At 35.8% G+C, this 27805-nt stretch overlaps 2 protein-coding genes and 1 long non-coding RNA gene across 4 annotated transcripts; all 3 read right to left on the bottom strand.

Annotated features, from left to right (window-relative positions):
* Window positions 1–468: 468 nt before the first annotated feature.
* LOC113679836 (uncharacterized) lies at window positions 469–5760 on the bottom strand. The gene is made up of 3 exons (XR_003447022.2): window positions 5619–5760; window positions 5042–5113; window positions 469–882 (listed from the first exon to the last, which is right to left on the bottom strand). It is a non-coding gene; the product is annotated as an uncharacterized LOC113679836 (long non-coding RNA).
* Window positions 5761–7894: 2134 nt separating this feature from the next.
* On the bottom strand, window positions 7895–13296 carry LOC113679829 (uncharacterized). Of its 2 annotated transcripts, XM_089204964.1 has the most exons (8): window positions 13079–13296; window positions 12033–12183; window positions 10871–11061; window positions 10669–10748; window positions 10319–10517; window positions 9706–9926; window positions 8505–8982; window positions 7895–8202 (listed from the first exon to the last, which is right to left on the bottom strand). In XM_089204964.1, exons 1-7 carry the CDS (start codon window positions 13150–13152, stop codon window positions 8525–8527), a joined length of 1374 nt encoding a protein of 457 aa, XP_089061090.1. In that variant the 5' UTR covers window positions 13153–13296; the 3' UTR covers window positions 7895–8202; window positions 8505–8524. The 2 variants fall into 2 exon arrangements, with proteins under 2 accessions (XP_089061090.1, XP_027052602.2); XM_027196801.2 differs by having other exon boundaries at window positions 7895–8982.
* Window positions 13297–14006: 710 nt separating this feature from the next.
* On the bottom strand, window positions 14007–26049 carry LOC113679830 (5'-nucleotidase domain-containing protein 3). The gene is made up of 16 exons (XM_089204963.1): window positions 25875–26049; window positions 25322–25497; window positions 23427–23501; window positions 22150–22205; window positions 21535–21628; window positions 21215–21292; window positions 20798–20854; window positions 20179–20239; window positions 19400–19502; window positions 18858–18962; window positions 18238–18322; window positions 18042–18128; window positions 17775–17828; window positions 17287–17373; window positions 16693–16760; window positions 14007–16431 (listed from the first exon to the last, which is right to left on the bottom strand). The coding sequence occupies exons 1-16, from the start codon at window positions 26026–26028 to the stop codon at window positions 16182–16184; spliced, it is 1590 nt and encodes a 529-aa protein (XP_089061089.1). The 5' UTR covers window positions 26029–26049; the 3' UTR covers window positions 14007–16181.
* Between the last annotated feature and the right edge of the window lie 1756 nt (window positions 26050–27805).

The following is a 27805-nucleotide window of genomic DNA, read 5'->3' as shown; positions in this document are numbered from 1 at the left end:
GTTTAATATTTCTGATTGGACGCTCTATAGTTTGCCATGATGCTCTTTCGTTTTAAACTTCCACAAATCATTTCGTGCAAAGAATTGAAGTATGACAACAGATGAACATGTCAAATCAGAATTTCTATTTGAAGAAACGAAACGGAAATTGCTCAGACTTTCTTAACTTTTTTTCCAAGAGAGGTTCACTTTGCTTTAATTCTTCAATTTTTTTTGCACGAGATATGTCTAATTATATTTTGGCGGGAAATTTTGAAGAAAACTTTGTTAAAATTTTTGCCGAAAATGTTGTTAGTGGAAACTCTGTGCAAATTGGTCCAAATTTTCCCGCCAAAAGTCTTAGTATATACACGAAAAATTTCTCACCACATTTTTAACCAATGTGATTAAAGAGAATTTGAGACAAAAAAACTTTGTTTGATAGTGTATTGAATATTGCAAAACAATAAAAGATGATACAAAAACTGATCACTACACTCTTTATTGACTTGTTTACTAATATTACAAGATAACCACAAGTAAATAAATGTTCAGTTTATTAGCAAGGTAGACGTAATTTAAAACTTAGATTTCTTTTTTGAAAGAAAAAAAATTGGCGCATGCGTATTTTGGGCGCCCGTATTTTTCTAAGTTTTTTGGCGGGAAAATTTTCCGCCTCAAACAGCCCTTAACATGAATTGAACTGAGAGAGAATCACGAATAACAACTTTCCAGTTTTCCATTTTAGCGTTCGAATCTTAGTTCTGATTCGAAGTTGTTGTAAGAAATGCGCTACAACCGTTTTGCACCTGATCCTGAATAAATCTCGTCTGTCGCTTGGATCATAGTCTGTCTTTTTTTATTCGTGCTTGACTGAAGCATCAGGGATATTTACCAGTCAGTCTGCAAAAAAAATAAACCATAGATTGACAAATGCTCTCAAAATTAAACTTTGCTTTCTCAAGAGGTAATAATTAGCTTTGACTTGTCGTAGGAATACGCATTTGGTAAAGTTAAACGAGTAGCATTCTGTATTTAAATATTTAAGTACCGTGTAACTTTACAAATTAAAGTGAACGTAACCTGGATTTAACGAGAAATTCAAAACGATCACAGATGAATATTCTAAGAAATTTGAGGGATTCTGTTGTTGCTCTTGCCGTCGAAATGACTTCAGGTTAGAGGTTAGAGTTTCGATTTTGGCTTTTCACCTGCTTTTTTGCAGATATTAAAGCATTCTATTTAGAGAGTTGTTGTTGTTTTTTTTTTATTTCAGTCAAGCAACAACAAGCAGTTAATCTATGCTCACAACAATTCCTCTGAGATCATGAAGAAATTCACATGTAACTGCTGCGTAAATTTAGTTTCTGCTTGCTTAAAAAATCATATCTCTGATCATTTGCAATGAAATGAAATGAAATGCTCTTGCTCAAAGTTTCGACGAGAAAGCCAAAAAAGTGACAAAATCATCATATTTTTGCAACTTCCTATTCACACCAAAACCTAATAGAAATAGAAGCATGTAGATGTAAATCCTGGTGCGTGAGAATTCATGAGAGTCAGCTAAAATGCAAATAACAGTAAGAAACAGTATTTTTGAAATTGTTCTTTAATAAATAGCTCTGTTAGAAGTTATGAAATCAAGCTATTTCTTTCATGAAATAGCTTTCGTGAACAACTTTGAATTGATCAACGTAAAACTAGATTTCTTTGATGCCTACCATTTTTAAGTTAAGCCATTTGTTACTGGGTTACCGAGATTTGGATTAAGGTGGCAAGAAATACTTTTAAGTGTAAAGATAATTCTTGTATCTGCGCTTTGCTGAATTAGTCCAACCGACAAAGTATATGGCATTCAAAAATTTAGTTGTTTTGAACGTTTAAACTTTTCTACCCAAATATATTCTCGTGAAGTATTTTCAGGATAAAATATCTTTAAGCCGGCCTACTTGACTAAATATAAAAAATGGGTGTAAAACGAATTTCCAAACAGATCTCTGCACTGACTTAGAATCTTTATTTTCCGCTATTCGCAAATGGTACTTTTCTTTTCTTAACCTATCAAAGTGACTAGAAAAGTATGTGAAGTATTTTCAGGATAAAATATCTTTAAGCTGGCCTACTTGACTAAATATAAAAAATGGGTGTAAAACGAATTTCCAAATAGATTTCTACAGTGACATAGAATCTTTATTTTCCGCTATTCGCGAATTGTACTTTTCTTTTTCTTAACCTATCAAAATGACTAAACTCCTGATGTTCTCTAATAAAAATTAATGATTCAAGAATAAATTCCGCGAACAATATCAATTTTCTTTAGCATGCTATTACAATGTAGCCTTAAGAGCTAAGACATTTTATAACTAGGCTCTATGATGTTTACAGAATTACGTCAAAAAAATTTTTTTATTAGCTGATAATCAGCTATAGAGTCACTGAGATACAAACATCAAGTTTTGGAGCATACTATTTCAATTTGGTTTTCGTTCTAAGAACTCAGACATTTCTGATAATTAAGCTCCAAGATTTTATCAAATGACGTGAAAAAGGTTCTATACGAGTTGTTAATAACCTTCAAACAAAAATCAATTTTCGAGCACATTCTTTTCTATTGGTTTCAGCCTTAAAGGCTCAGAAGTGAAAAATTAGGCTTTAATTTTTTTTTATCAAATCACGTTCAAAAAAAGTACTGTATCAAGCAGTTGATGAAAAACACTAGAGGCAATTTGAGCACACAGTTCAATTTAGTTGTAGCCTAGCTCAAGAATTCAAACATCTTTAACCCTTCCACTCCCAATATCTCATTAGTAATCCTCCTTACTGCCTTCCATATATTTCTTTTGATGTTAGTTCTGAGAATTTGGTATTGGATCAAATAAAAATCCCCTTATTTACATTTTCTTTACTCTCATCACTTGTCTGCTTGATATTGTATAGATATTGTAAGGAGAAATTCTGTCTTAGTCACTCAAGGGAGTTTAAGGTTAATAATTAGACTTGAACATGTCTAACGAATCATGTTAGAATGAAAAAAATTATCAGTTGATAATAAACCTTACAGGAAATTTGAGAAACAAACTTTCTTTTCCAATTTGTTTTTAGCCCTAAGAGCTCATACATTTTTGGAATTAGTTACCAAGAACTTTTCAGTGAGATCACGTCCACGCAAAAACAGATCTGTTAGTTAATGATAGAGTCAAGAGTCAATTTGATTGGGAAGGAAAATCAATGTTGAAGCAAACTTCTCGAATTTGGTTTTATCCTCTAGAGCTACGACAGTGCTTATATGGTACTTCGGCTCCAAGATTAGGAAAAAAATTAAATTCCATACAATTTGACGACAAACACATAAAGAACTTTGACATTAAATTATAGAACTATGCTCTTTTAATTTGGTTCAAGACTTAACTTCATAACACTTAAGCTTAAAAGATTTAACTTTCTAAATTGAAAAAAGGTTCATTTTAGAAGGAAATTATATGACCATTAAACTTATCAGAGATGTCGAAACGAATTTTGGAAGAAAAAAATCAAGAAATGTTAGTTGCAGGGGCGTACTTAAATTTCTTTTTTATCTCAAGGGAAGAGACATTCAACAATTGAGCTCCAAGGCCTTTATCGAAGAAGGTAGCAGCTAAAAAGGTTGAACTGTCTAAATTGAAAAAAGGTTCATCTTAGTGACAAATTACTTATCGGAGATTTCGAAAAGAATTTTGGAAGAAAAAAATCAAGAAATATTAGTCGTAGGAGCATACTTCAATTTCTTTTTTATTTCAAGGGATAAGACATTCAACAGTTGAGCTCAAAGGATTGTATCGAAGAAGGTAATAGTGTATGAAATTATCCGACTCTAAACTTATCGGAGATCAACAACAGAGTTCTATGACTTAGTTTGAGAAATATAAAATCCTAAGCATCTTATATTTTATTTAGCCCAAAGAGCCGAGGCATTCAGGCCTCAGACTGAACGAAATTTGTCATCAAATGAACGCCTTCTTTCACATATTACGCAACAGTAACAGGATGCTTCGCAAGAAAATGCACTGGCCTAGTAACTGCTGCAAGAGCAAAGCATGAGTATACTCTTGAATAAAGATTCCCTTGTTAACGTAAAGCATCCCTTCAAAAAATTGAAATCTAATCGTGGCCCAGGCCAATATTACGTCTATTTGAAGGTTATAAAAGTAGTAATCTTTGGGCTAAACTTCAGAATACCCCGCAACTCATTTCCGCCTCACTTACATGTGTCGGGAGGCTTTGAAGATCGAGGCATAACACAATAGACGCTATTCTTATTCAATGACACGTAAATGAGTTGCGGGGTATTCTGAAGTTGCTCCAATCTTTGTGTGAAGCCAGGCTAGTCAGACAATCATTTTGATGCAAGCAGAAATTAAAATGTAATATTCGACAAATTCAAGGTCTTTAACTGTCTAAATTGAAAAAAAGGTTCATTTTTGCAACAAAATGATATGACTTTAAAAGTTATCAGAGATTTCGAAAAGAATTTTAGTACGAGCAGGAATTTAAACGCAATATTCGAAAAATTCAAGCTCTTGGATGAGCCCTCGGGCAGATACGAAACATTCAAGGCCAGAGACTTATATCTTTTAAAATGTCTGCAGTTTACTGATAAGCAATCTTTCTAATAACAAGTCTGGGATAAAAAAAATCGGATGATTGATGTAATTTTTACAATTATTCTCAAGTCTTAGAACTAATTTAATAGGCCAAACGGTTGCCATGGTAACTCGAAAGGTCAGAATGATAGATACTACAGTGACAAGGTATTTCGTGAAACAGATAAAAATTAAAAATATTTTTAGTGGAATGAATTCATCAAACGAACACTGCTGAAAACAGCTTAAAGCCACCTCAATCAGAAAGAGATCCAAGAAATCAGACAGTTGAGAAATGTATTCATTTCTTTTTGGCAGTTTTCCTTCATTATTGATCGAGTTAGCTTCGATTTGCAAACGTTTGCTAAATCCAGGTTAGAACGTTCGACGTAGACGAATAAGGTCTTAATAGCGAATTTGTTATAAAAAGCTAATGATCTAACCTTCCCATGTATTTTTTTGCTTCCTTGACTTTCTTGATTTCGAAGTCTTCTCATTTTCATCTTGTTGCTGCCCTATAGGGAAAAAAAGAGACAAATATATTATGAATACGTTCATACTAGAGTGCTTCTCATTCTAAATATTTAACGTCAAAGTCTGGATTGAAAAACTCATTTAGTGTTACTTCATTTTCCTCGGGCAAAATGAGTACGATGATGGTCTCCTTCTTTGGCGAGGTTGGAGTGAAGGAGAACAAGTACGCGAGTGTAAAACACACTTTTATTGGTCAACACATTATAATCCTAAGAGGCAGTTGAAAATATGTACAGGAATGAATAGAAACTGAAATACGTAATATGTACACTAACGAAGTACGAATTTATTTCGTTGCCACTTAAGTCTCATTCAAGAATAATTGTGAAGGCGGCTGCCGCGCGCTTCGAACTTGTCCTACGCTGTTTTATGTGCTTTACGCTTTTCTTTCTGCATTTGACTCTGTAAAATGATTTTACAAAGGCCACAAAGAGAAAGATTAACACTGTATTACTATCCAAGTATATATTTCCAAAGGTTATTTACCTGAAGAGGAGTCGTGATAAAGTGAGAGGAATGAATCCTCGTCATGGTATTTGAACCACTTCATCCAGCTTAAAAAAAAAAAAAACTTGCCGACCTAGACAGAAAGGACAATATCTAAGGTATAGGGTCCAAATGACGAGTTTCTTGACTCTATAGAAGCTAAAAAGACGCTCAAATTTCTTGTAGTTTGAAAGCTTTTTCCACGTGCAAGACTGAGCACAAATATGAATATTAATTTGGAAATTTATTTGTAATTCAAACGAGTTTTCCGACTTCAAAAGGCGGGAAAGTAAGATGCCTCGCTTTAGACAGCTTTTCAACTTATGTAAAGAAGTTAAAAAAGAGAGTTGCAAATATAGTGTTATAATTTTAGAGGTATCAACTCGAACTTAACTGAACTTGAATTAAAAACATCATTTTGTTTGAACAGAATTTTTTAGTCATTACAGAAGTATATGACGTCATTAGCTAGTACTTTGTGATACATCGTTCTTTTTTTCTCACGGAAAATTTTGAGTTAACAAGAGGCTGCTGTTACCCAATCTGCATCAGTGTCGAAACATGTTACAGAAGAAAGAGCTTGCTATTCTATTCTATTAGCCAATTGTGAGCTATGATATGAAATACAGGATACGCAGTAAAATACCAGAGAATAACCTGACCTCATAAAAAATGGCAGTTTATTCAGCTCAATAAGTTTTAAAATCGCGTAAAAGACCTCCAGGTTTCAGCTTCAAGCTTTCTTTAAATACCGCGTAACAAAGTGGCATGTACATACAAACAAACATAGATATAGTTTATCACGTAAACGCGATTTCAGACTAAATAGTCATTTAGTGGCGAGCTCACCAATCCTAACAATTCTCCTTAAAATAATTAGATCTCGGCAAACCCATTGTAACGTTTGACTGCTTTAAAAACGAGCAGCACATCCTTGTCATATCAGATCCTCGTTGAAGGTTGGACAGGGCGGGTTGAAAATATTCAGCTGGAGTGCGCAAGAACGAACTCACTGAGGTAAGGTAGAAATGACTCACCGTTTTTGTTCATTTTCCACGTCTTCATGTTTACGTTAAATGCATGTTAGAATTACTTAGGACAAACGCACTGATTTATAAGAAACTAATAACTTTGAATAGCACCGTACACTTTTGGAGAAGCGTACACTTTGTTTGTTTCGGGTCACGTGATATTGGGCGTGTCCTGGGACGTCATCAACGAGCTCACGCTCCATTTCTACATCAACCGTTCAAAGTAGGTCCAACAACCTCAAATGACGTCGAATTACAGTCAACTAAATTTTCTAGCAACGGGCTGAAAACACAGTGGAAAGAGCCATTGTATGTTGTGCAAGTTTGGTAGAAAATGCCATAAAATATTAGTAGGAAGGCTAATCCTTATATGTCCTCGTCGTTTGGGAGGTCTAGAAAGGTGTATTTTGATCAAGGATGGAGCGAAGGGAAGGAAAAACCACCCATCCCTCCCCCCTTAGTTATGTAAACAGAAGACAGTAGCACAGCTCTGGAAACAGAACGTAACCTTATAAGGGTAGCAGGGGATCAATCGTTTAATCTAAGTTTAATGCATAATTCATCAAAATGAAGAGGGTGAGAGAGTAAATTTTAGGTCAATAACTAAACCACAGCATATGACTGACGTCATACCATAAGGTAAAATGACTCTTAAAGAACATGTGCAACATAACGTTATGTTCTATGCAATTGTTAATCCCAGCATATTCAGTTTAAAGTTGTACTGAAAACAGTAAAAATGCAACAGTTTACTTCAAGAGCACTTAACACAGGTCAAAAATTCGCGACTTTCGCTGAAAATTTTGTTGGCAACACGTTTTTCGTTTTTGTTAATGTACAATCAGTTATAGACTTTATATCTAGAAAATTTGATACCCTGTAGTTGTAAGGCCACATAACATCCCCATGAATGAACCTGTTAAACCTTAGGTGTGAAAAGTGTTTAATTTCTTCTGATATTATAACCCCCGAATCAAACATTAAGGCCATGGGAATAAAGGGAATGAACAAATTGATTACCAACTAAAGAGGCTCTTGATTGTTGGGAAATTCTCATTGTAAACACCATAGGGAAATGCATAGAGAACAGTATGGAGAACTTGCATGTTGATGTTAGAGTGTAAAAGTTGAAAACAAGCACTACATGTACCCTATTCTTTAGTCCACACATGAATGTGTGACTGTCGTTTGGTGGACAAAACTTGCGTGGGCAATGAAGAGAACACATAATCAAAGATAGTCAAGTTAACATCAATCATAAACATCCTTTAATTCAAACTTTTAAGGAAACACACGGCTTGGCCATCTAAATTACACTCTAACAAGAATAACGATTACAGAAATGTAATCAATAAGTTAAAGCCCACAATAAAATATTTACAAAATAATTTACCGTACTCTGACAGAAAAGATTTATGTATACAGCTCTGGCAATAAAACTTTGTATTCTGGGGTAGAAAACTTTTAAAAAGTACTTGTTTTTTGACAATTTTTTCTAGGTACCCCATAAAGGTTTGCCAGCCAGATTTGCATGACTTGAAAGTTCTCCCATCCTAAGAAATAAAAGTTTAATTACTGAAACCATAAATTAGCTTTCAACTGTTAAAACCCATAAAATTAAATAACTTAAATTCCCTCCTCTGATGCAAACAAGAAAAAATACCCAATGAACCATAAAAATCATACATATTATTTACATTATTCAGTACGATAACTTACAAAATATCCCAGTTGTGGTTTTGTTGGTGACTATGCCTACAGGTCACTAAAACTGAATTTTATAACAATAATACAAAACAAATCTTAACTTATTGTGCCCTTTACATTACAGTCATTACATCATCTGTCAACTTACCAAGAGTTCTTTAAAATTTGCTATCTTCTTTTAATCTCTTTCATAAGTTGATGCACAGCAAACTTAACACCATCTTCACCCAATAACATTTTGCCATAAGAAGCAGCCATGTTACGAACCTCTGGGCTAACCACCTTGACAAGGGCTGAACCAAATGATTCAGCGCTGAGTGAGCGTGGGTGCCCAACAGACTCACCGACACCCATCCACATGACTTTATCACCCCAGTATGACTGATCAAACATAAAAGGGCACACAATCTGGGGAACACCACATCTTAGGGCCATACCAACTGTTCCACTTCCCCCATGATGCACTACAGATTGGCATAGTGGAAAGAGCTTAGAATGTGGGACATATTCCATGAGACAGTGGATGTTACAGTTCTGAAAGTTTTTGCACAACATTTCCCATGTTTTAAGGAGATTGGAATTGGGGGATAGTTGCAAGAGTGCTTTTTTCCCACATTGGACAAGACCTGAAAAACAAACAAATGAAAAAAGGATGACTATATAAGACAGAATTTTTCCCAACAACATCTATACTAAATCAAGCAGACAAGTGATAAGAATAGAGAAAATATCAATTAAGAAATTATTAGTTGATCCACTACCAAATTCACCAAACTAACATCATGAGAAATGTATTGCAGACAGTAAGGAGAATTATAAATGAGATCTAAGAGCTAAATTATACATGCATTTAGATCTGTTCTTACTTATGATCAAGGGGACAAACACATAGATATTGTCACCACAAGCAACATTTGCTTATTCACTAGTACATAAAATAAATTGTTTCCATGTTGCTGTGCGCTTGTTCAATAATGGATGACAGAGGAAGCCAAAATGTGATAAGAACAGCAGTGATTCACCCAGCCGCACCTTGTCAGCTGTTACCTTTATTCAATTACTGAACAGGTCCACAACAACATGGATTATATTTGTTAAATATAGACTGAAGTTGTATTCTCAAAACCATTCTTAGGAGGTACTTCTGTGAACAACTCATCCACGAATGTTACATTAGAAGTGAACGAGACCTTATATTCATATATTAAGCATCTCATCAGCAGTAAATTTTGATTTCCTGTAAAAATAGAGAACCTCATACATGATAACCACTCAGTTTTTGGAAAAGTTAAAGTATGTATGTAACTATATAGTATTAACTCTCAAGTTAATAGGAACGGTAGATGTACCTTCATTTAGCACCCCAAGAAGCTCAACGCAATCAACACTCGAGAAAAATCCCAGCTCTTCCATTGAGCCAAACCCAATATATACTGGTCTTTCACCACTCCCCTTAAAGCTGGAAAAGAAATCTGGCAATGTACTGTAACCTGATGCTGGATGGTACACCTTGATGTCATTAATGGGTTCATCTGGGAGTTCCAGGAACCAGTAACCACACAGAACAACACTGCAAATACAAGGAGATAATCAGTATGTGGCCGAATGAGTTCCATCATTCTTAGAGTAGTGGATAGATAGCACAATTCCTTATATTGCTAGGGTGTTTTAAGACTGGGACTTTGCTGGCCACCAGTAAAATCTGAGTGCTTCCTGATTCTTGAAACCCTGGTATAAAGTAAAGACTGAATTTCAGAGGTAGCAAGGGTGATAATTCCAGAGATTTTGCAGGGAAGCTTTTGAGGTTACCAGCATATGGCTTTGTGGGTTTATCTCAGATTACCTTACCTCCTAACAGTGCAACTTACTATACCCTCATAGCACAAACAAAACCCAGTCCCAACCTCTTTTTTGTAACAAAAGATAAACTGAGAAATTGTATTACCAACTGCATGAACCTACTTTTCTGGCCAGTAAGGAGGCTTCTCAATCACTTGTGGGCTGATCCCATACAGAAGGGTGGTAGATGGGTGGAGTCTGTCATCAGGAGTCAGTTCAGCATAAGGGCACACAGGCAGACCAATACTGTCACAGAATTCCCCAAAGTCATCCAAGTAGAGTCTCCACATCCAGTGATCAATGTCACCATAACTCACTTCTCCTAGGAGTTATAACATAAAACTGCTAAGTTCCTCTGTGTGTGCACTTATGTATACAAGTATCCAACAAATGTTTTCTAATTTGTTCTGTTTAGTTCATAAATGGTTTAGGGTTAGTGTAAAAAAATTCACAAAAAAATTTTTAAGCAGCACCTTGTTTTGAGTTCCGAAGTCGATGGTACAAATCAGGATAAGCATCAACAAATTTGCTTTCAAATGTCACGGGCGGAGTTCTAGAGAAAATTAAAGAATGTGAAAGTTGTAATTAAAGGCATCATTGGGTACAAGCAAATAATAGGTTAATATCATAAAAAGTTTTAGTTACATTTTCAAATAATTTGATGTTATTCTTTACCTGGTAACAGCAAATGGAGAAGCTGCAACACATGGTACATCAAAGTATTTAGCAATGAACCATCCCTCGCAAGCAAAGAGGTTAAACACGATAGCATCTGCCCCTCGGCAGGCTCGCAAACTCCCGTGCATCTCAATGAGGCGATCTTGTTGCTGACTCTTGGAGAAACCTCTTCCACTACATACTTGAAGCTTATAAAAATTGCAAAAGTGTTTGAAATAAAAAATAAAGTGCAATTTATATTTCATCATACATAACGATTGCAAACATTTGAACTTGTGCTCCAAAAAGGGTCTGAATCATGAGTACAATGCACACTTGCTATTTTTTTTAAAGGGGTATCTTTGAAAACATCTCCTCTCACCCTAATTGGGCAAGGGGGTTGTGTCAAATACAGTTTTGAGACATGGATGATGACTTAAGGTTTAAATGTAACTTTTTGTGACCCCCTTTTTACCTCACCTAATTTTATTAAACAGGTATTGTTCTAACATTTTGAAATTAATACATGTACAAAAAGTAAAAAGAAAGTGACAAAAACAGAGCAATCGACTTGTGACTTTTATATACACCTTCAAAACATCTATGCTCATTTCTCTACTGACTGATCCCTTTCCTCTTTGAATGACAGAGTAAAACTGTGGTTTCACCCTCACTGAGTGTGCACAGACCACCCCTCCTGTTGGTCCCCAAGTGGGATGTTGGAAAAACATGAGGAAAGTTTGTAAATCACAAGGTGGAGGTGAATAGTTTAAAAAAATTTCTAGTGTTCTCCTAACATCCTGCATGGGTTACTACACTGGTGAACTGATAAAAAGTGTGGTCTATTACTTAAATAAAATAAACTTAACACAAAATACAATATAATTTAGTCTTTTATAGGTTTACCAGTGCAGTAAATGACAGATTTTTACCAATAAGGGTGCTTGTGGTATCTCAGTAATTTATAAATGGGCATAATGAGAATATTACATACAAGGGTATATCCATTTTGACCACTACTATCATAAAATGAAGAAAGCTCTTCCACTGATTTCAAAATGTCTTTCTAAATGAATTAAACAGCTAGTGGCTAAATTATTCCCATGCTAATTAAGCTACCGGCTAGACCTTTCTTATTTAATTATCTTTAGTTCTTGGCTTCACTTGCCTCAACACTTACCTCTAGTTTCTCAAGATTACGAGGCCCACTGTCTTTTCCAAGGTCATCAACAGCCATAAAATCCACATCATTCTTTTTGAGAATGCTGTCAAATTTGAGTCTGTGACATGCATGAGTTGCTAGGGTGCAGTTATCTGTGGGGTTGTTTTGTCTAAAGGAAAGAATACAAAACAAAAGATAGTCGCTCCACTCTTTGGCTCGGCCTTCGCCAAATTAAGGGGAAAGTTATTCATTCGTCACAATTCGGAAACTATGAAAAGAAAAATTTTAAAAAACAACTTCACTCGATCCACAAGGTTATCAAATCTATGTTTTTTGGTAAAAAGGTCAAACCGAAATAAAAATCAAATACCTAGAATGCCTTGTAGAAGACGCCTTCGAGAAAGAAAACAACAGATAAATTATCACGAAAAATGTGACTCTTGCATATTTCCACCTAGGTTAGCTCACCATGGTCAAAAGAGACATATCGAAATGGGACAAGTACATTCTTTTTCAAAACGATATTGATCTAAATAATTCAAAAGGTATTAACACACGCTTGATAGCTTATGTAGTAAAATTTAGAACGCAGATAAACACGAGCAGTCGTTCGAAACAGTGCACCTCTATCAGAGTAAACAAAGCATTGTTTGCATAGCAAGTGGTCTCTGAAAACGAAGGCAATTTTTTTATCATTTTGGGGGACGTCAATCGAAAGAGAATTAGTTCAGGATGTTTACTATTATGCGCGAACATAACCCAAATAAAAGGAAGTCTCCGTTGAAAAACGATAAAACATGAACACGAGTAAAAATATATATTTTTTTACAGTGGTATCATTGTTTTCCTTTTGCTAACGTACACATAACGTGGAGATAAATATATTGTCATCCAAGTGCCAAATATTATTCTAACTCAATACTAAGTACTTAAAACCTAAAATTCACAGCATGATGCTGGCAACAAGCCATAATATTTGACAAATAAGTATCTGCACCGGTGTGCAAAGAGGATGGAATAATTATGAGAATGATAAGCTGATTAGCAAGCACTTGAAAACTTACTTGAAGCCGACGGCAAGTGATAGAACAGGAGCGATATCGCCCCTTGAACCTTTACAGAGGAAAACCACTCTCATTTCTCCTGAATGGTCAAAGGAGCTTCATTGATTTTTGTGTCTAGAAAAGTAATCTACGTACAGACGCCGAAGTGGACGCTAGAAAGAGCGTCGTCTTATCTAATTTGTATACATTCAAATTTCTTTGTTTTGCGCTTAGTAACCAAGCTTTTAAAGAACGCGCGCCAACTTCACACAATCCACGTTCCACGCGAAAACAATCATTTATTGCCCACTGAGAGCTTTTCAGTACATAGAAAAAATTACGCACTTCTGATCGGCTGAAAACGAATGCATTCTCACAAGTGCAAAGTTGTAACACGAGTGCAAAGGCTAGCGCAAATTACAAATAGCGCGCGCTCGCTTTCAAAATTTCGTCTGTCTTGCCTTTCTGTTGTTTTTTATGTACATAACTATTAAGTAAGAGCATGATTACTCATGTATTTTGATTTAATAAGCACATGTAAAGCTTTCAGTGAATAAAAAATTGCTCTTTCTCAACGAGCTCGTGCAATTTTGTTGTCTTAGTCGTCTAAGGGGCGTGAATTTCTCTTATCGCCATTTAATTAAGACCACATTAGTGGTACTCAGTAACTGATAATGTGTTTGCCGCATTTGACCGTGTTTTACCTCGGAAAGAAAAATTGGAATCATGTAGAGCGTAAGGCTTTGGGTCATTACTCTTAAAGATGTATACAATTTGAAATTACAATGTGAACGAGGACAAGGTTTCCTAAGAGCGGTCGTAAATATTCCCATACAAACTCTTAAATTTTCGCCATAACTCTTATTACGCAAGATGATCATTCCAGAGCTGGAGCTTGGGCTGTCTGTGGTCAGATCCATTTCTTTACTTCAAACCATGAGCATTAAGATAAGGAGTCCGTTATCTTTGTTTATCATATAGCTCGCTGCCTCTCTTTCTACTTCAAGTTCGAGGCTTTTCTTTCGTTTTTGCAAAGGTAAACTAAATTATGTATAATGATTAAAAAGTTCTCTACACAGGTCTTTGAAGTCAAGATAAATTTTTCTCAAAAAAAAAAGACCTCCTATGGTCTGAAAAGATAAATAAATTCTCTTAATAACAATGATAATATTTAAGTTTCTTTATACCCAATATTACAGGCGCTATCTCGCGATTTTTTCGGTGGTTTTCTTCGACGTGAAACTGAACTTTCAAACCAAAAAAATGTCAGTGTTATTACTGAAAGATAAAATACACAGATGAAAAATAGAGAACGATTAAGGTTGGAAAGAATAAATACGGATTTTAAATGTCAGTCTGTCAAAAATTCGGACAAAAATTTTTGAAAAAGAAAAACCGTGAGGTAACGCCTTTGGGTGAGAATTTGTTTCATGAAAAGCAATTCACACTAACAAAGTAGGAACCTCTGTTGGAAACTAAAATATAATTGATTTCTATCTTTTAACTATTTTAAAGATATCTTTACAATATCATACTTGACAACGAAAATAACCAAAGTCAATATATACCACATGCACAGCTACTTTTCGCGCGCGCTGATGGGCGATTGATTACCGAGTAATATTCCAAGATGATTACCAAGATGATTACCGATTAAAATTCGAGCAGCCAAGGAGACAAACTAATGCGTAGTTTTATATTTCCGATCATTTTAAGGATTGTGACAGAAATACCAAATTTCGGTTCTTGTGTGCAAGATACTGAAACCATTTTTCACCTTAGAGTAGGTGACAGCGGTGGATATTTACCTTCGAGAAGCGAACTGATGATGTCTTCGGACAAATATCAAAGCAAAGTTCATCATCAAGTTAAGACTATTGTTTTATATCATAAATATACGATGAGCGACTGATGAATATGAAAGTAAAACGTGCAATAAATTGGATCTTCTTTCAGCCAAGTGTTTAACAGCAGTCTGTTTAAAATCTAACTTAGTCGGACTTCAGTACATACCTCTTAAAAACCGACTTCAAGGTCCGCACTCTAGGAAATGGACCGAGTTTTTCCGCTCGAATTGAAGGCCCAGGCACGAGGCGCACGGCCCATAAATCTGAGCGGAAAAACGACGTTTCGCAACATACAGTTTGGACAATGAAAACGAGTTTAAGCTATCTACCATATCTCTCTGTTCAAGCGGAGGGAGGCAATATCACTTCAAACTAACTTTTGAATTTAGCGGGACGCGCAATGAAACACGGCCCGCTAAACTGAGCAACCATGGCGCACGTACTAACCGATTGAGAGATAAAATAAATTAAACTTAAGTATTCATGTAGCAAGTATCGTTACCCTCACTTACAAATTAAAAGTTTTTGATGCAAAATGTATACGTTGAGGCCTCGAAGGTCAATAGGCGGATACCATCTTCTTTACATGGTAAAATCTTGAATCTAGTCACTATTATGCATCTATTATGCATTGAGATAAACCAAAAAGTGCTACGTTTTGTTTACTCTCCTGAAAGAAGAACCATGTCTTTAACCCTTTAAGTCCCAAGATCTCATTAGAAATTCTCCTCACTGTCTGCTATATAGTTCTTCTAATGTTAGTTTGGAGAATTTGGTATTGGATGAATTTGTAATCACCAAACTGATATTTTTCTTTATTCTCATCACTTGTCTGTTTGATATTGTATTGATATTGTTAGGAGAAATTCTGTCTTGGTCACTCAAGGGAGTTAATGGGTTAATTATATCCATATTCATTTGCAATCATCAGTTCACTTTTCACCTGACAGCTACATGACCTCGTTTTAACCCTCTACACTCTTAAATCAGTACGCATATTCCTCATACTGATCTATATACATTTCCTTAAATGCTGACAAAGAGAATTTGTTTCATAATCAAGAACTTCTTCATGTAATCATTTCCTTTATCCTTGCAACATTAATGTGTGATTCTGGGTTGATATTGTAAGGAGAAATTAGATGTTAATCACTCTAAGGGGTCAAAGGATTAATATCTATTAATTAAACTCCCAAAACACCCAACGGTTTGTTACCAAATAAATTCTTGTGGAAAACGCACAACTCAAAACGCCCTTTGAAAAGTAACGATACTATTTAGTTCTTTGCGCTCGGATATGTCTGGTATTGCGGAACTCGATTAGTTCTAAAATCCAGCACAGCCTCGTGAGGAAGAGCAGCCCTTCGTGGGTAAAAGGTGTAGTTCAAAGGATAATTAAGCAGATTTTCAACAGACGACATGTAAAGATCAGCAAACCGTACTAAGCGGCGAGTGAAATACGTCGAGTTGGTGTATGTCCGAAAAACACTTCCAAATCTGGGGTTAAACAGCGCTTTCAACTTCAACCTGCAATACAATAAATCCATTTTTAAGTTTCTTTGTGCGTAGCGACCACAAAATGACACCGGAGAAAACATTAAAATGAAAAAAGATTGTAAGAAGGAGTTTCCACATATTTTGTCTCCTACACTATTCAAATGCAGGGTACAATGTGTGTATGACTGCGCAAACGCAGGAGAATTGTCAGTAAATTCACCAGAATTACACAATGTATGGCTGCGCGAACGCGGCAGAATTGTCAGTGACTTTCATATGAGTTTTTCTTACTTGAGTTCTCTTCTTTCTCGTTTCCATTCGTCAGTAAGTTGAGCCCGTTTGCTGCTTGGAGGAAAGGCCTGTCGGACAATAGGTAAACTTTAATTTGTTTGTAACAGTTCTGACGATTTGCTAGGTACAAGAGTTATAAGATTATTAGTGCAAAAAATTATGGATTCTTACGGTACATCATTACAAAGTGAGATCTTACACTTGGACAACATTAACCCTAAGTGAAGCTTTACATGATAGCTCTACCGAGTAGCCTCTTCACATTACAGTTTATTGTACCTTTCCTAACCAATACGATGTTCACATGGTTAAAGAATTGTTACAGCTTATTTTACAGCCAGACGACAAATACAACCCTGCTGATGGGATCTGATCACTAAAGTGCGCTACTGACGTTTAGCCCGCGGGAAGGCACTGATTATCAGTGCTGCAAGACGCGCGTTTCTCCGCCCGTGAGAAGATTGGAGACGAGTTGACTTAACCCCTTGCAAACCTCTGCTAGCTCGCATTCCTCAAGAGCTCATACTCTCTTAGAGATGAAGAAACGCACATACTGAAGCGCTTATAATGAGGACCTGTTCGCAAGCTGCTGACCTTCAGTTGGAGGATTAAATCTTGAAGATTGGTCAGCCACACCACAGAACGCTGAAACTCCAGTGAGTTGCCGTTCTTGATTTCACTCTGCCAAAAAAAAAGGGAAAATAACAATTCTTAACGTGAAGTAGATTAATGATTACCTTCACAAGCTTTACTTCAAACAGTAGGGAAATACTGTTGCTTTGTCACGAGAGTGAAGAAAGTAAAAGTCCGAGTCTCCACCTGATCTAAACGCATAGCAAGTAGAAACAAGACACACGAGAGAAAAAACATATGTAGGTAATATAGAATTAACCGCTTTTTTTTTAGTTTTATTTTGGACGTTAACTATTATTGCTGTACAATATAATTGAAATTTAAGCCAACTGGTAAGCTATCGGAAGCCTGTCGGTTACAAGTCGGCCGACAATCGGCCAACAGTCGGTAGAGGGAGGCTGCTCTTTTCAATTATCCATATGTCAGTAAGAAAAGCTGATCGCAAATACCTCTAGTTCCGGGATGATGGCCCCAGTTCTCCACCCATGGTGAAGAACAGGATCCTAAAATAGACATAATAAACAGGAAAAAGAATTTCAGAACACAAAGAGCAATTTCCAACGAGTAAAGAAAACAGGCCCCCATTTAAACCAAAAGATACCGGAGTATGATTCATGACTACGGATAGAAATCTAATGAATTGGTTTATCTTTCTTCTTGGTTTATGTCCGAATGTTTATATAAAATTGAAAATAATTATAGACAATCCAACTCACTCTTAAATCACTGTAAACATGATCACCAAAGTAGAGCACATTTGGACCGTACCAGCCAGTAAACTTTATGAACTGCTCAATATTTCCCTGAAACATGATTTTGATAAGAAATGAATAAACAATTTAAAAAAAAAAATTCAAACGTGCAGGCTGGCAAGTATGGTATGGGAAACAGACGTTCTTAAATGTCACTCACTTCAATATAAACTTGTCCTTTACACAAAGCTGAAACCTTCTGCCACATTGGACGATATAGTCTTGTGTCCACGCATCTAAAAGGTCTGTAAATCAATTTAATGTTGATCAGATCAATCAGAAACTAAATGTTAATCCACAATAGATACTTTCATATCCTATAACCATTTGTGGAAAAAAACCGTAACCTTTTATACCCTAATATCAGTATGCATATTCTCCTTACTGTTCCCTATACATTTCCTAAGGTTCTCACAAAGAGAATTTTTTTACCAAAAAAAAAAAAAAAGGGCTTCTTTAGTTGGTGATCATTTCCTTTATTCTCATGACCTTAATGTTTGATTCAGGGGGGACACTGTAAGGAGAAATTAGACACTTGTCACTATTGGGGGTTCAAGAGTTAAGGAGGAAATTCACTCTGTTAAGTATTAAGTATCTGCTTGTTTCCTTGAGGGGAAAAAAACAAGAATGTGAGCAACAGTACTGTAATGTTAATTACTGAAACCAGCAGTTGGGAGCCATTGCAGTCTCCACTCTTCCCTTTGACCAAATGGATAACTGTAATTGTTTGTTTGGAGGAAATAAAAATTAAATTGCACTTGAAAGCAACACAATACCCACCTTGATGCCTGCTGATGATAAAAGGAAGGCTTGCGAGCTTGTGTTATAACAACATCAAATAGATCACGCCATCCTTTACCAATCATGTGATCCATACCTTTCTTCCTAGTTGTGGAACAACAGAAAAAAAGCATAAATACCGACTCTGCTACATACAATTAAGGATTATTTCAGGTAAGCCCACACATATCTAAGGGACTCTTTTAATAGTCTCCCAAGAAGACTGTTAGAAAACACATTTGAAACTGCACACACTGCAGGCCTATGGGTAAATAGGATTAATGAAAGTTGCCAATATTTTTTAATCCAAAGCCAGGAGTAAAATATTCTACAGGGATCACCACTGAGACAATTCTGCACATCCACATTTGTGGTGTCCACAGGTGTACAAAAGTACAGTTAGGGCAGCAATGCAAGCTTTGATAAGTTTCCAATCTTAGCCTATTGAAATACACTAACAGCCAGTTGAAAGTAAAGCCTTACAAAAAAAATTGCAGTCTCTTTATGTAATCTCTAAATTTTGATTATTAGTAAGTACTTACACAAACTCAAAGCCACTGTTGGTGATTAAGAAAAGCATTTTCCCTGACGAAACAAGTCTCTGGAGTAGTTCTCCCAGATGAGGGCTCTTCTTAAGGTATTTATCTATCAAATAAAGTCACCAATTTAACATTTCACAGTTACTGTAACACATATATTACTCAGCATTCCCCTGTTTAAGTGGTATACAACTCAGCTATTGATTAAGAGTTGTGCTTTTTATAATTTTGCTGATACTTATTTTGGTACTCATTCATTGGCAATATTTAAATGGGCTGGCTCAGTTCTGCTTAAGGCTGGTTCAAATGAGGGCCTGTAAAAACAGTCTTAATATAACAAAATATTATAATAAAATACACAAACAAACTCAAAACACAAATTACAATTGTGCATATTAAGGAGCTGGAAAATGATGCAAATTTTTTTTCAGGCATCACCCTAATATCATCCATGATGCTACTGAAGAACAACATGCAACTCCCACGAGTGACCAAGACAAAATTTCTCATCATAGTATCAATACAATATCAAGCAGACAAGTGATGAAAATAGAGAAAAATACTAGGGGAATATTAGATGATCCAATACCAAATTCTTAGAACTAACATAATTAATATCAATTAAGAGATTCTTTAGCTGGTGATCATCTCCTTATTCTAATGACCTTAATGTTTGAATCAGGGATGATGTGGTGGGGAGAAATTAGAAGCTTATTGCTCTCGGAGTCAGAGGGTTAAAATAATATTGATCAAGATGATACCATATCCCTTCAATACTTTACCTATATCATTTATGACTGCCCGATACATCTTTCCTGATTTGTGAACATTTTGCACTGCTTGCTGGATTAAGATAGAGAAACATTAATGTGAGTGCCATCTGTTTCAAACCTTTCAAAGAAAAATGTGAGAGACACTATTTGAAAGTCTCTCCTTTTTCCTAACAAAAAAACCATTCTTTTATTGTGTATTTTTTTCATTTTTTTGTTTTTTTTTTACTAATGTGCTGTTCTATTTTATTTCAAAACATCAAGCGAAAACTTAGACCATAAAATTCAAGAAAATAAAGGTTTTTTATCAGCTTATTTTAACTTCCCTCTCAAACAATAATAATGCTATACAAAGAATGGCTTCAATTCTGAAAGAAAATGTTCCTTCTACTCCAGCAGCCACAGGTATAATTTGTAGAATAATCATCACAGTGATAGTAGATCTATCATGGAGACCTTTAAAAATAATATTTTGGGTTCAAAAATTTAATGTTGAAATTTATGTTCATCAGAAAATAAAGTGTACTGCTGAAGCAAGTACTTGTGTGACAATAAAAGAACAAAGAAGAGATGTGGCCCTATCATTCAAAGCTTTTCTTTGTGATTAAAACAATTCCTAATGGTTACTTACCTGACAGTCACGAAACAAATACTCTGGATCATAAGGGATACCTCTTTGTTGGAAAAACTGTGGCAAAACAAACAAAAATAACAATTAATGTATACATAACAGTAAATTCCAAAAATGAAAAAATTGTTATGCCCTACTGAAAGAAATCGTTCTATTCTACAATAGCACCCAGCCTTCAACTAAAGTCACTGAGCACCATACTGATCATCTGAGCCAACTAATTTCCTAAGCATATCCTTGCTAAAGTGAATAATTTCTAAGACTGGTGCTATGAGGTCCAAAAGAACAGTCTCTAATGTAACTATTATCTTACTGAGGTAATTATGAAAAACAACTCCTTAGAAAAATTTGTGGGCCAACTAACAGCCAACTACTAGTAACTTAATTGTAGAAAAACTGATAAGGACCACTAAACACCTCAATGACATTGGATATGAGGACCATCTCTGGATATGAAAACAGATCAATCATATGATGCATGGTCCGCCTTGGGCCCTAGTAAAATCACCAAAAAAAAAAAAAGCTGCATCAGTTCAGATCATATATCTACCCTGCAGGTTGAAATGATTTCAACTTAATCAAGTTTTGCTTTGTATTTTTCTTTCTTTAAGGATCATGAAATGTTCCTTGAATAAGAAAAAAAAAACAACAAACAAATAAAATTAGATTACAATCATTTTAACCTGACATCCAGTGAGTCACCTATTCACAGTTTCTGATCCTCAAAACATACTTACATTGAGAAAATTGGAAGGGTTGATCTTTGTTATGGCGAGATGTGTTCCTTCGTAAATTTTAAACACTTCATCATTGGGTACAGGTTGTAATCCCCTACAATTCAATGATTCAAATTTCAGCATACGATGACATTGATTGAGCTGCAGTTTGCTTATATGACATTAAACCCAAAATTGTTTGTACATAAGGAAGTAATAAATTACACTAGATTGCAAAAACTATGCACCAAAAATGCATAATCCATAAATGATAAGACCAAACAGCTTTCTGGCAAATTTTCACACAGAGACATAATCAGTAATTCACTTGTCTCATTATCAATGTAAAATCTCTCTCTATGGTAACCTTTTTCTCTATGGGAAGCTTAGATAGCTTCCACCAATCACCACGATCAACTAATGATGGGTAGCAAAGGGGTTATGATCCTGTTTCACACACAGATTTTTCAAAAATTCACTTGTCATGTATATAAACCCTTTGTCACCCTTCTAATGGTGATTATTGTTTACAACTGGTTCATAAAGCAGTAGGGTCTCATTGATCATTTTAAATGCTCTTTGGGTGTCAATGTTTTTGCATTTGAGTGCATACACTAACACCAACATTAACCTTACCTATAAACTGAACCCAACATAATGTTGTGGAATGCATCAACTTTGAGCAAAAGACCCTGAGAATTTGAGAAACCAACCCTTCAATGTTAATTATGATTTAAAGTCTGACTGGAAGTAAGAGACATTTTTATCATGACCAACATAGTAAGGTGAAAAAAAGGTGATTGCATTGGTTGCATTTGAACAAAACAACTCAATGGTTACCTTGTATGAATAGGAAGCTAACTTTTCAAAAAAGCGTTGACAAGGGGGTTTTCTGCAAGTGCCCATATCTAACATTTTATTCCTCATTTGTAAGACAATGTTTTCAAAAATAGCTTTCTTGTTGCCTTTCCTGTTCAGAGTAACAAAACCTTTTTCATTTGTTTTTGGTTCAGCAAAAGATTTAAATAACACAGGAGAAAGCTGGTCAGAGTCTCACCAAGTTTTTAATGCCCTTTCTTTAAAAATCTAACCACACATTGACAAAAACATTTCAGGGGATACATTTCTCTGATTACAGAAAACCCCGTACCAAAAATCAGTTACAGGAGTTACAAAGTTTTAGTAAGTAAGAGTAAAGAGGGCGAGTTTCTAAAGAAACTTTGGTGCTGTGTCTGTGGGGCATTGTTAGATAATGGTTTTATCAAGTGGGCTGAGGATGTAAATTAGACACCGTAAAGAGTTTTCAAAGCCAACATTTCAAGCATTAGCCCTTTTTCAGAGCAAATGAAGAAGGACTAGCCCAATAGGTCTGGTTGAGAAACTCTTTACAGCAGCCAATTTACTTTAATGAGAGTAGTTTTAAGCACTAGTGGTTGACACATTGGTTTTTGAGTTGAGAGTAAAGGATCCAAACCCTGACCTAGCCTTTGTGTTGTACTTGCAGAGGGACCCAGAACTCTCACCCTATCTCTCTCCACCCAGGAGAGTATAGGGGTACAAGCAAACTGTCAGGAAACCCCTGGGATAAACTAGCATCACATCAAGAAGGGTGTAGCATGATTGAAACTCAGTTTTTACGGAGAGACCCTGAATTCCAACAGCGTCTCTCTCCATCAAGCTACCAGCAAACTGTCAGGAAATTCCTTCTAGAGACAAGCATTACATCAAGAAGGGTGTGGTGATACTCCTGGCCACCCTGTGCTACTGAAACCCAAATCAACTATGGCAGTATTGGCTCTCTGGCTCATAAGCTGAATTTTCTTTTCCTTTGAACACATGTGAAAAAAAAGCTCAAGATTCCTGTATCAATTTAGCCATAAAAGAGTCTTCCATGTCATCAGTTAAATACATACACTGCTGGTGTCAAAGTGAAGTCCTCTAATGGCAAAATGAGGGTCATACTTCATGACTTCAATCCCTCTTGGATACTTGAGATTAAAAGAATATTCAAGAAATTATTATTTATACATGGCACAATTACTAAAGAAAATGAGGTTAGTAAGATGTATTTATTTTATCTCTGGGTTCAAATCCAGGTGGAAGATTTCAATTAGAACAAACTTTTGAATTTAGTGTGCCATTCAGTGAAATATGGTGTGCTAAATTGACTAATCATATTGCACATACTGTTACAATTATTTACTGCATGCTAAGTGACAATTGTTGAATAATCCTTGAGACAAAGTTGAAGGAATTATTCAACAATAATCAATGAACTTAAGGCAAATAATTGTTCTAGTATAACTGCTCAGGTGCTTTCTTATTCTGTTGTTGAAACCATTCTGTTAAAATTGTTCTTATTTTTTGTACTGAGATAAGCAGACAACCTCCACTAGAATTTAACAGGTTTATTTGATTCAATCAGCCTAAACTTTGAATCTCTCTTTTGAAAAGTGTTAGGCATCTTCTGCACTCTTTGGAATTGAATTTTTTTATATCATGTTGATCACTTCCTCCATAACATTGACAAGACACCAGACAGCCATTTGAAATGCTAAACACCTTGAGTGAGGTAATTATGGCAAGATATGACCCAATCCTTGACCAACCAGAGCACGTGCATCTCTATAATCCCCAGAACAATTTCACAAAAGGCTACTAATGAATAACAAGAAGAAGTCCTTGGCTCATAAAAGTCTTAAAGAAATTTGGGTGGACATCATCTAACAAAGAATATGAGCTAAACTTACGCACAATAAAGAGGTATTGAAAACGGTATGTAGGTAATGTAACACACCCAGGATAAGACTTCAATTTCAATTTTTTTGTGTCAGTAACACAGTAACTGACAACACAGCAAAATTAAATATCCTTCTCTATACTTGGTTTGACTGTTCTGCGGTAAAATTTGTGTTATTTATGGAAAAGAGGGTAAGGTAGCTAAGACTAAATGTCACAATATTTATAAAAAAAAACACCTAGGAGGTTTTCCCAAATTGATGGGAGCTACTGAGCATATCCTTCTGTCACTTTTTCCATGATCAATATAACATAAGATTTTATAGGGAAGTCATGAACACAGTTATGCTCATTTTTGGGATCTTGCAGACAATTCTTCTAATTTATGTTTCTTTGATCATCATCACTCAACAAATTTCATTTTGACCTGTGGATTAAAGTCAAATTAAACAATAATCCTTGTAGATGAGCTGCAGAATAAGCAAATGCAGAAAAGAAGCCTAAAAAACATTCACTGAACTTTCATTAAATTATGACCACGGTTTCCACTGGAAAGAAGAATCCTCTTAAAAGTGCCCTGCTCTCCACATGCAGCTTCATAACTAAATTGGTAGAAGTGCCCAACTACACGTAGTATCTGGGAGGCACTGCATTTTCTCAGGTTTCTTTTCTGCAAAATTACTGCTTAACCCTTTAACTTCCAAGATCTAACTGTTAATTTTCCCTTCCAGCTGCCACACATTTACTTATAAATTTGTGACAAGAATTTGGTGTTTGATCAAGATCAACTTCCACCTGATAAGTTTGAGTATTCTCATCACTTGTTTGCTGGATAATGTATGGATATCATCTTAATCACCTCTGGGAGTTAAAGGGTTAAATTGCAGCTCACCTGCAATGATCATTGCTTCAATTGATACATTCTTTGGTTAGCTAGTACTGAGTTTTTGGCATCACATCAAGATCATATCCTCGACTTGATCAACTTTTCTAAATTCAGCTCAGCATTACCTATTTATGCATCACAGATTGTGTATTGAAATTAAAAGCGTAATGTTATTATTCCTACCCCATATGTAGAAATCAGCTCTTTTACTGCCAGATCATAAATGAGGTAGTGAAGTGTGTTAGAGTAAGAGGCCAGTGTGTAATCATAATCAAACCCATACACTTCAATATGCCGAAGGCCAAGCTCATTATTGGCAAAGATCGTTTGCTCATCTATGAGGGTATAATTTTTTGACTCTGAAAAAGAAAAAATTGAACTGTCACTCTGATATACACGACTACAGTTTTAGTGAAGGGTTATCACAGCTAAATGCCATTATATAATGTTTCAAGTTTATACATGGAGAAATTCACAAGAGGAACAGTAGGAGTACAATGAATCGTGTCAGCTGTATATATGATAAAGTGCAAATAAGTATGATTTTACACACAGCTTTAATTCAACCAGACATTCCACTCCGCGAGCTAACGAGTTAAACTCTGAGGTAACTGTGAAGCTTTCCAATCTTAGTTGTTCCAGGCAAGGATGCAAATACCCGCTAACTAAATGCAACGCTATTGAAAACATGGACTTGTTCACAAAACTACTTCGGCTCAATGGTAACATAATTTACCATTTATGAAGCATTTCCGTTCGTTGTACACACTTTCCAATTCCTCGATAGTCCTCACAGCTTTTGTGTGAACCTCACCACGGGCAACTTGAAAACAAGCAAGAAATTTAGGGGTACGTTGAACATAACCCCTAAACAGGCGAAAGCCCGCCATGTTGGACCATGTTGTATGACAACCACCTCGTCCGGGTGACCCACGGGCTTGTCAGGGAGGAGAGGGTTCGTTTCTTTGCTCGAAAGCTGCATTGATGTTTGCGTTTGCTTGTTGTTATGAGTTGTTTCGATTCGGTTTTGCTTTTTTTAAAAGAAAAAAAAAATTATCGTATTAGCACATCAACTTCCCAGAGAAGAGTAACTTAAATCCTTCGAAACGAAAAAAGGGGGAAAGGTTTCAGCACCCACAGTAAACTAGACGACATATCGATAAACCATGCTCGCTCCGATTGGCCAAAGAGGATCACTGAGTTTCAGGAGGAACAGAGGGGGAGTCAGTCGTCGTACATAGAGTATAAAAGGTGGACTATAGAACATTGATAGCCGGTTAACTACCAATCAGGGGAGATCATAAGAATTTTTCAGAGTCTTGCCGGGCCTCTTTATACAGAGGTAGGGGACCCCAGCTAGGCGAGGTAACCCGCCCAGCCGTGGTCGAAAAAGAGCCCGCGTTTACAACAACCCCAGGATTCCGAGATAAAGATTCGCGAGTTTGTTATCGCACTTGCAATTAGGGAGTCGAAGATGTTATTTCAGCGACGTGTGGTGAATCGTTGCCGAAAAGCCGTGATTTATTTTCCAATAAGATTTGGAGCACTTTCAAAGCAGTAATGCGCGACATCGACTCTCGTTTACGATCGATTTGTATATGTAAAAGAAGCATGCAGCTTATATTGAACTACACCGATTGCATGTTTGAAACAAAAGGTTCGATGCAATTGATAGCCTGACTGTCCATCGTGAGACAAATAATTAAATATACATCATCCACAAAATCTTTTTCTACAACAAAAGGATCAACTGTCAGTTACATCTATTGTCACTAACTGTACAAACAAAACCTTTGTCTCGGTCGCGAGTATGAGTTTTTGGTAATGTCCTTAATCCTAAAAATTACAATTTCCTCGATGGTGATTGGTTTAAAAAAAAAACCCATTTTCAACCATTTCACTTGACGTAATGTTATCGGACAGTTTCTTATCGGACAGTTTCAATAAGCCAATCACATTCAAAGTTGTAGTTTGAAAATCAACCAATCACATTCCCTTTGATTGTAGTCAATTTCAAAGCTACATGAAACAATTTAAACCTCCTTTGCCAGTCTTTTCATGCAATTTTTCCTTTCTTTCATAACTTGGCTATCCTTCTTTTCTCAGAAATTGTAATTTTTTTCATTAATTGGTAATAAGACTTCGTGTGGTCCAATTCGGTCTGTAATCATACTCTTGATAAGCAAATCGGACTCCCGCTACGCAGTCGTCCGATTTTGTTATCACTTGTTAGATAACAGACTACTCAGTGCCATTTACCATTACAAAATTTTGATGTGCAACCGTACGATTACACAAGCTTGACACGTGACCGTTCACGCGAAACATCCACAACGAATTTTTGTGACGTATTACCGAGAATTTTTTTTCAAATATGGAAAAATAGCGTGTGTAGCGTTAGTTAGCTAATTATAACATTACTGAAGATGAAACTGCGCTGTCTCCGTGATTTCTATTTTATTTACGTCTCAAGCATAGCGAGAAAAGGCAGACGAAAGTTCCTATTCCAGAAACTTCGAAAAAGAAGAAAAGAACTTGCTTAATCATGCTATCGAAGTTTCTATAAATAGAGAGATTACGAAATAGTTAGAACTTTCCAGAAGATGCTAGAAAGTTTCAGAACGAGGCTCAACTACTATAAGAGCGAAGCCCATGTGCTCGTCAACC

The sequence above is a fragment of the Pocillopora damicornis genome, chromosome 4 (assembly GCF_964200805.1).
Source record: "Pocillopora damicornis chromosome 4, jaPocDami1.2, whole genome shotgun sequence".
In the NCBI taxonomy this organism is placed as follows: domain Eukaryota; kingdom Metazoa; phylum Cnidaria; class Anthozoa; order Scleractinia; family Pocilloporidae; genus Pocillopora; species Pocillopora damicornis.
Note: the sequence above shows the minus strand (reverse complement) of the source record. Positions and strands in the feature narration are given on the sequence as shown.

Excerpts from the sequence above, each read along its gene's own strand:
- LOC113679830 (XM_089204963.1), bottom strand. The coding sequence starts at position 26,028 with ATGGCGGGCTTTCGCCTGTTTAGGGGTTATGTTCAACGTACCCCTAAA. Across the intron at positions 25,498-25,874 it reads ACGGAAATGCTTCATAAATG|AGTCAAAAAATTATACCCTC; the intron begins GTAAATTATGTT and ends TTTCTTTTTCAG. Across the intron at positions 22,206-23,426 it reads TTCACTTTGACACCAGCAGT|GGTCTTTTGCTCAAAGTTGA; the intron begins GTATGTATTTAA and ends TCAAATTCTCAG.
- LOC113679829 (XM_027196801.2), bottom strand. The coding sequence starts at position 13,152 with ATGAGAGTGGTTTTCCTCTGTAAAGGTTCAAGGGGCGATATCGCTCCT. Across the intron at positions 12,184-13,078 it reads TCACTTGCCGTCGGCTTCAA|ACAAAACAACCCCACAGATA; the intron begins GTAAGTTTTCAA and ends TCTTTCCTTTAG. Across the intron at positions 10,518-10,668 it reads ACTTCGGAACTCAAAACAAG|GAGAAGTGAGTTATGGTGAC; the intron begins GTGCTGCTTAAA and ends TATAACTCCTAG.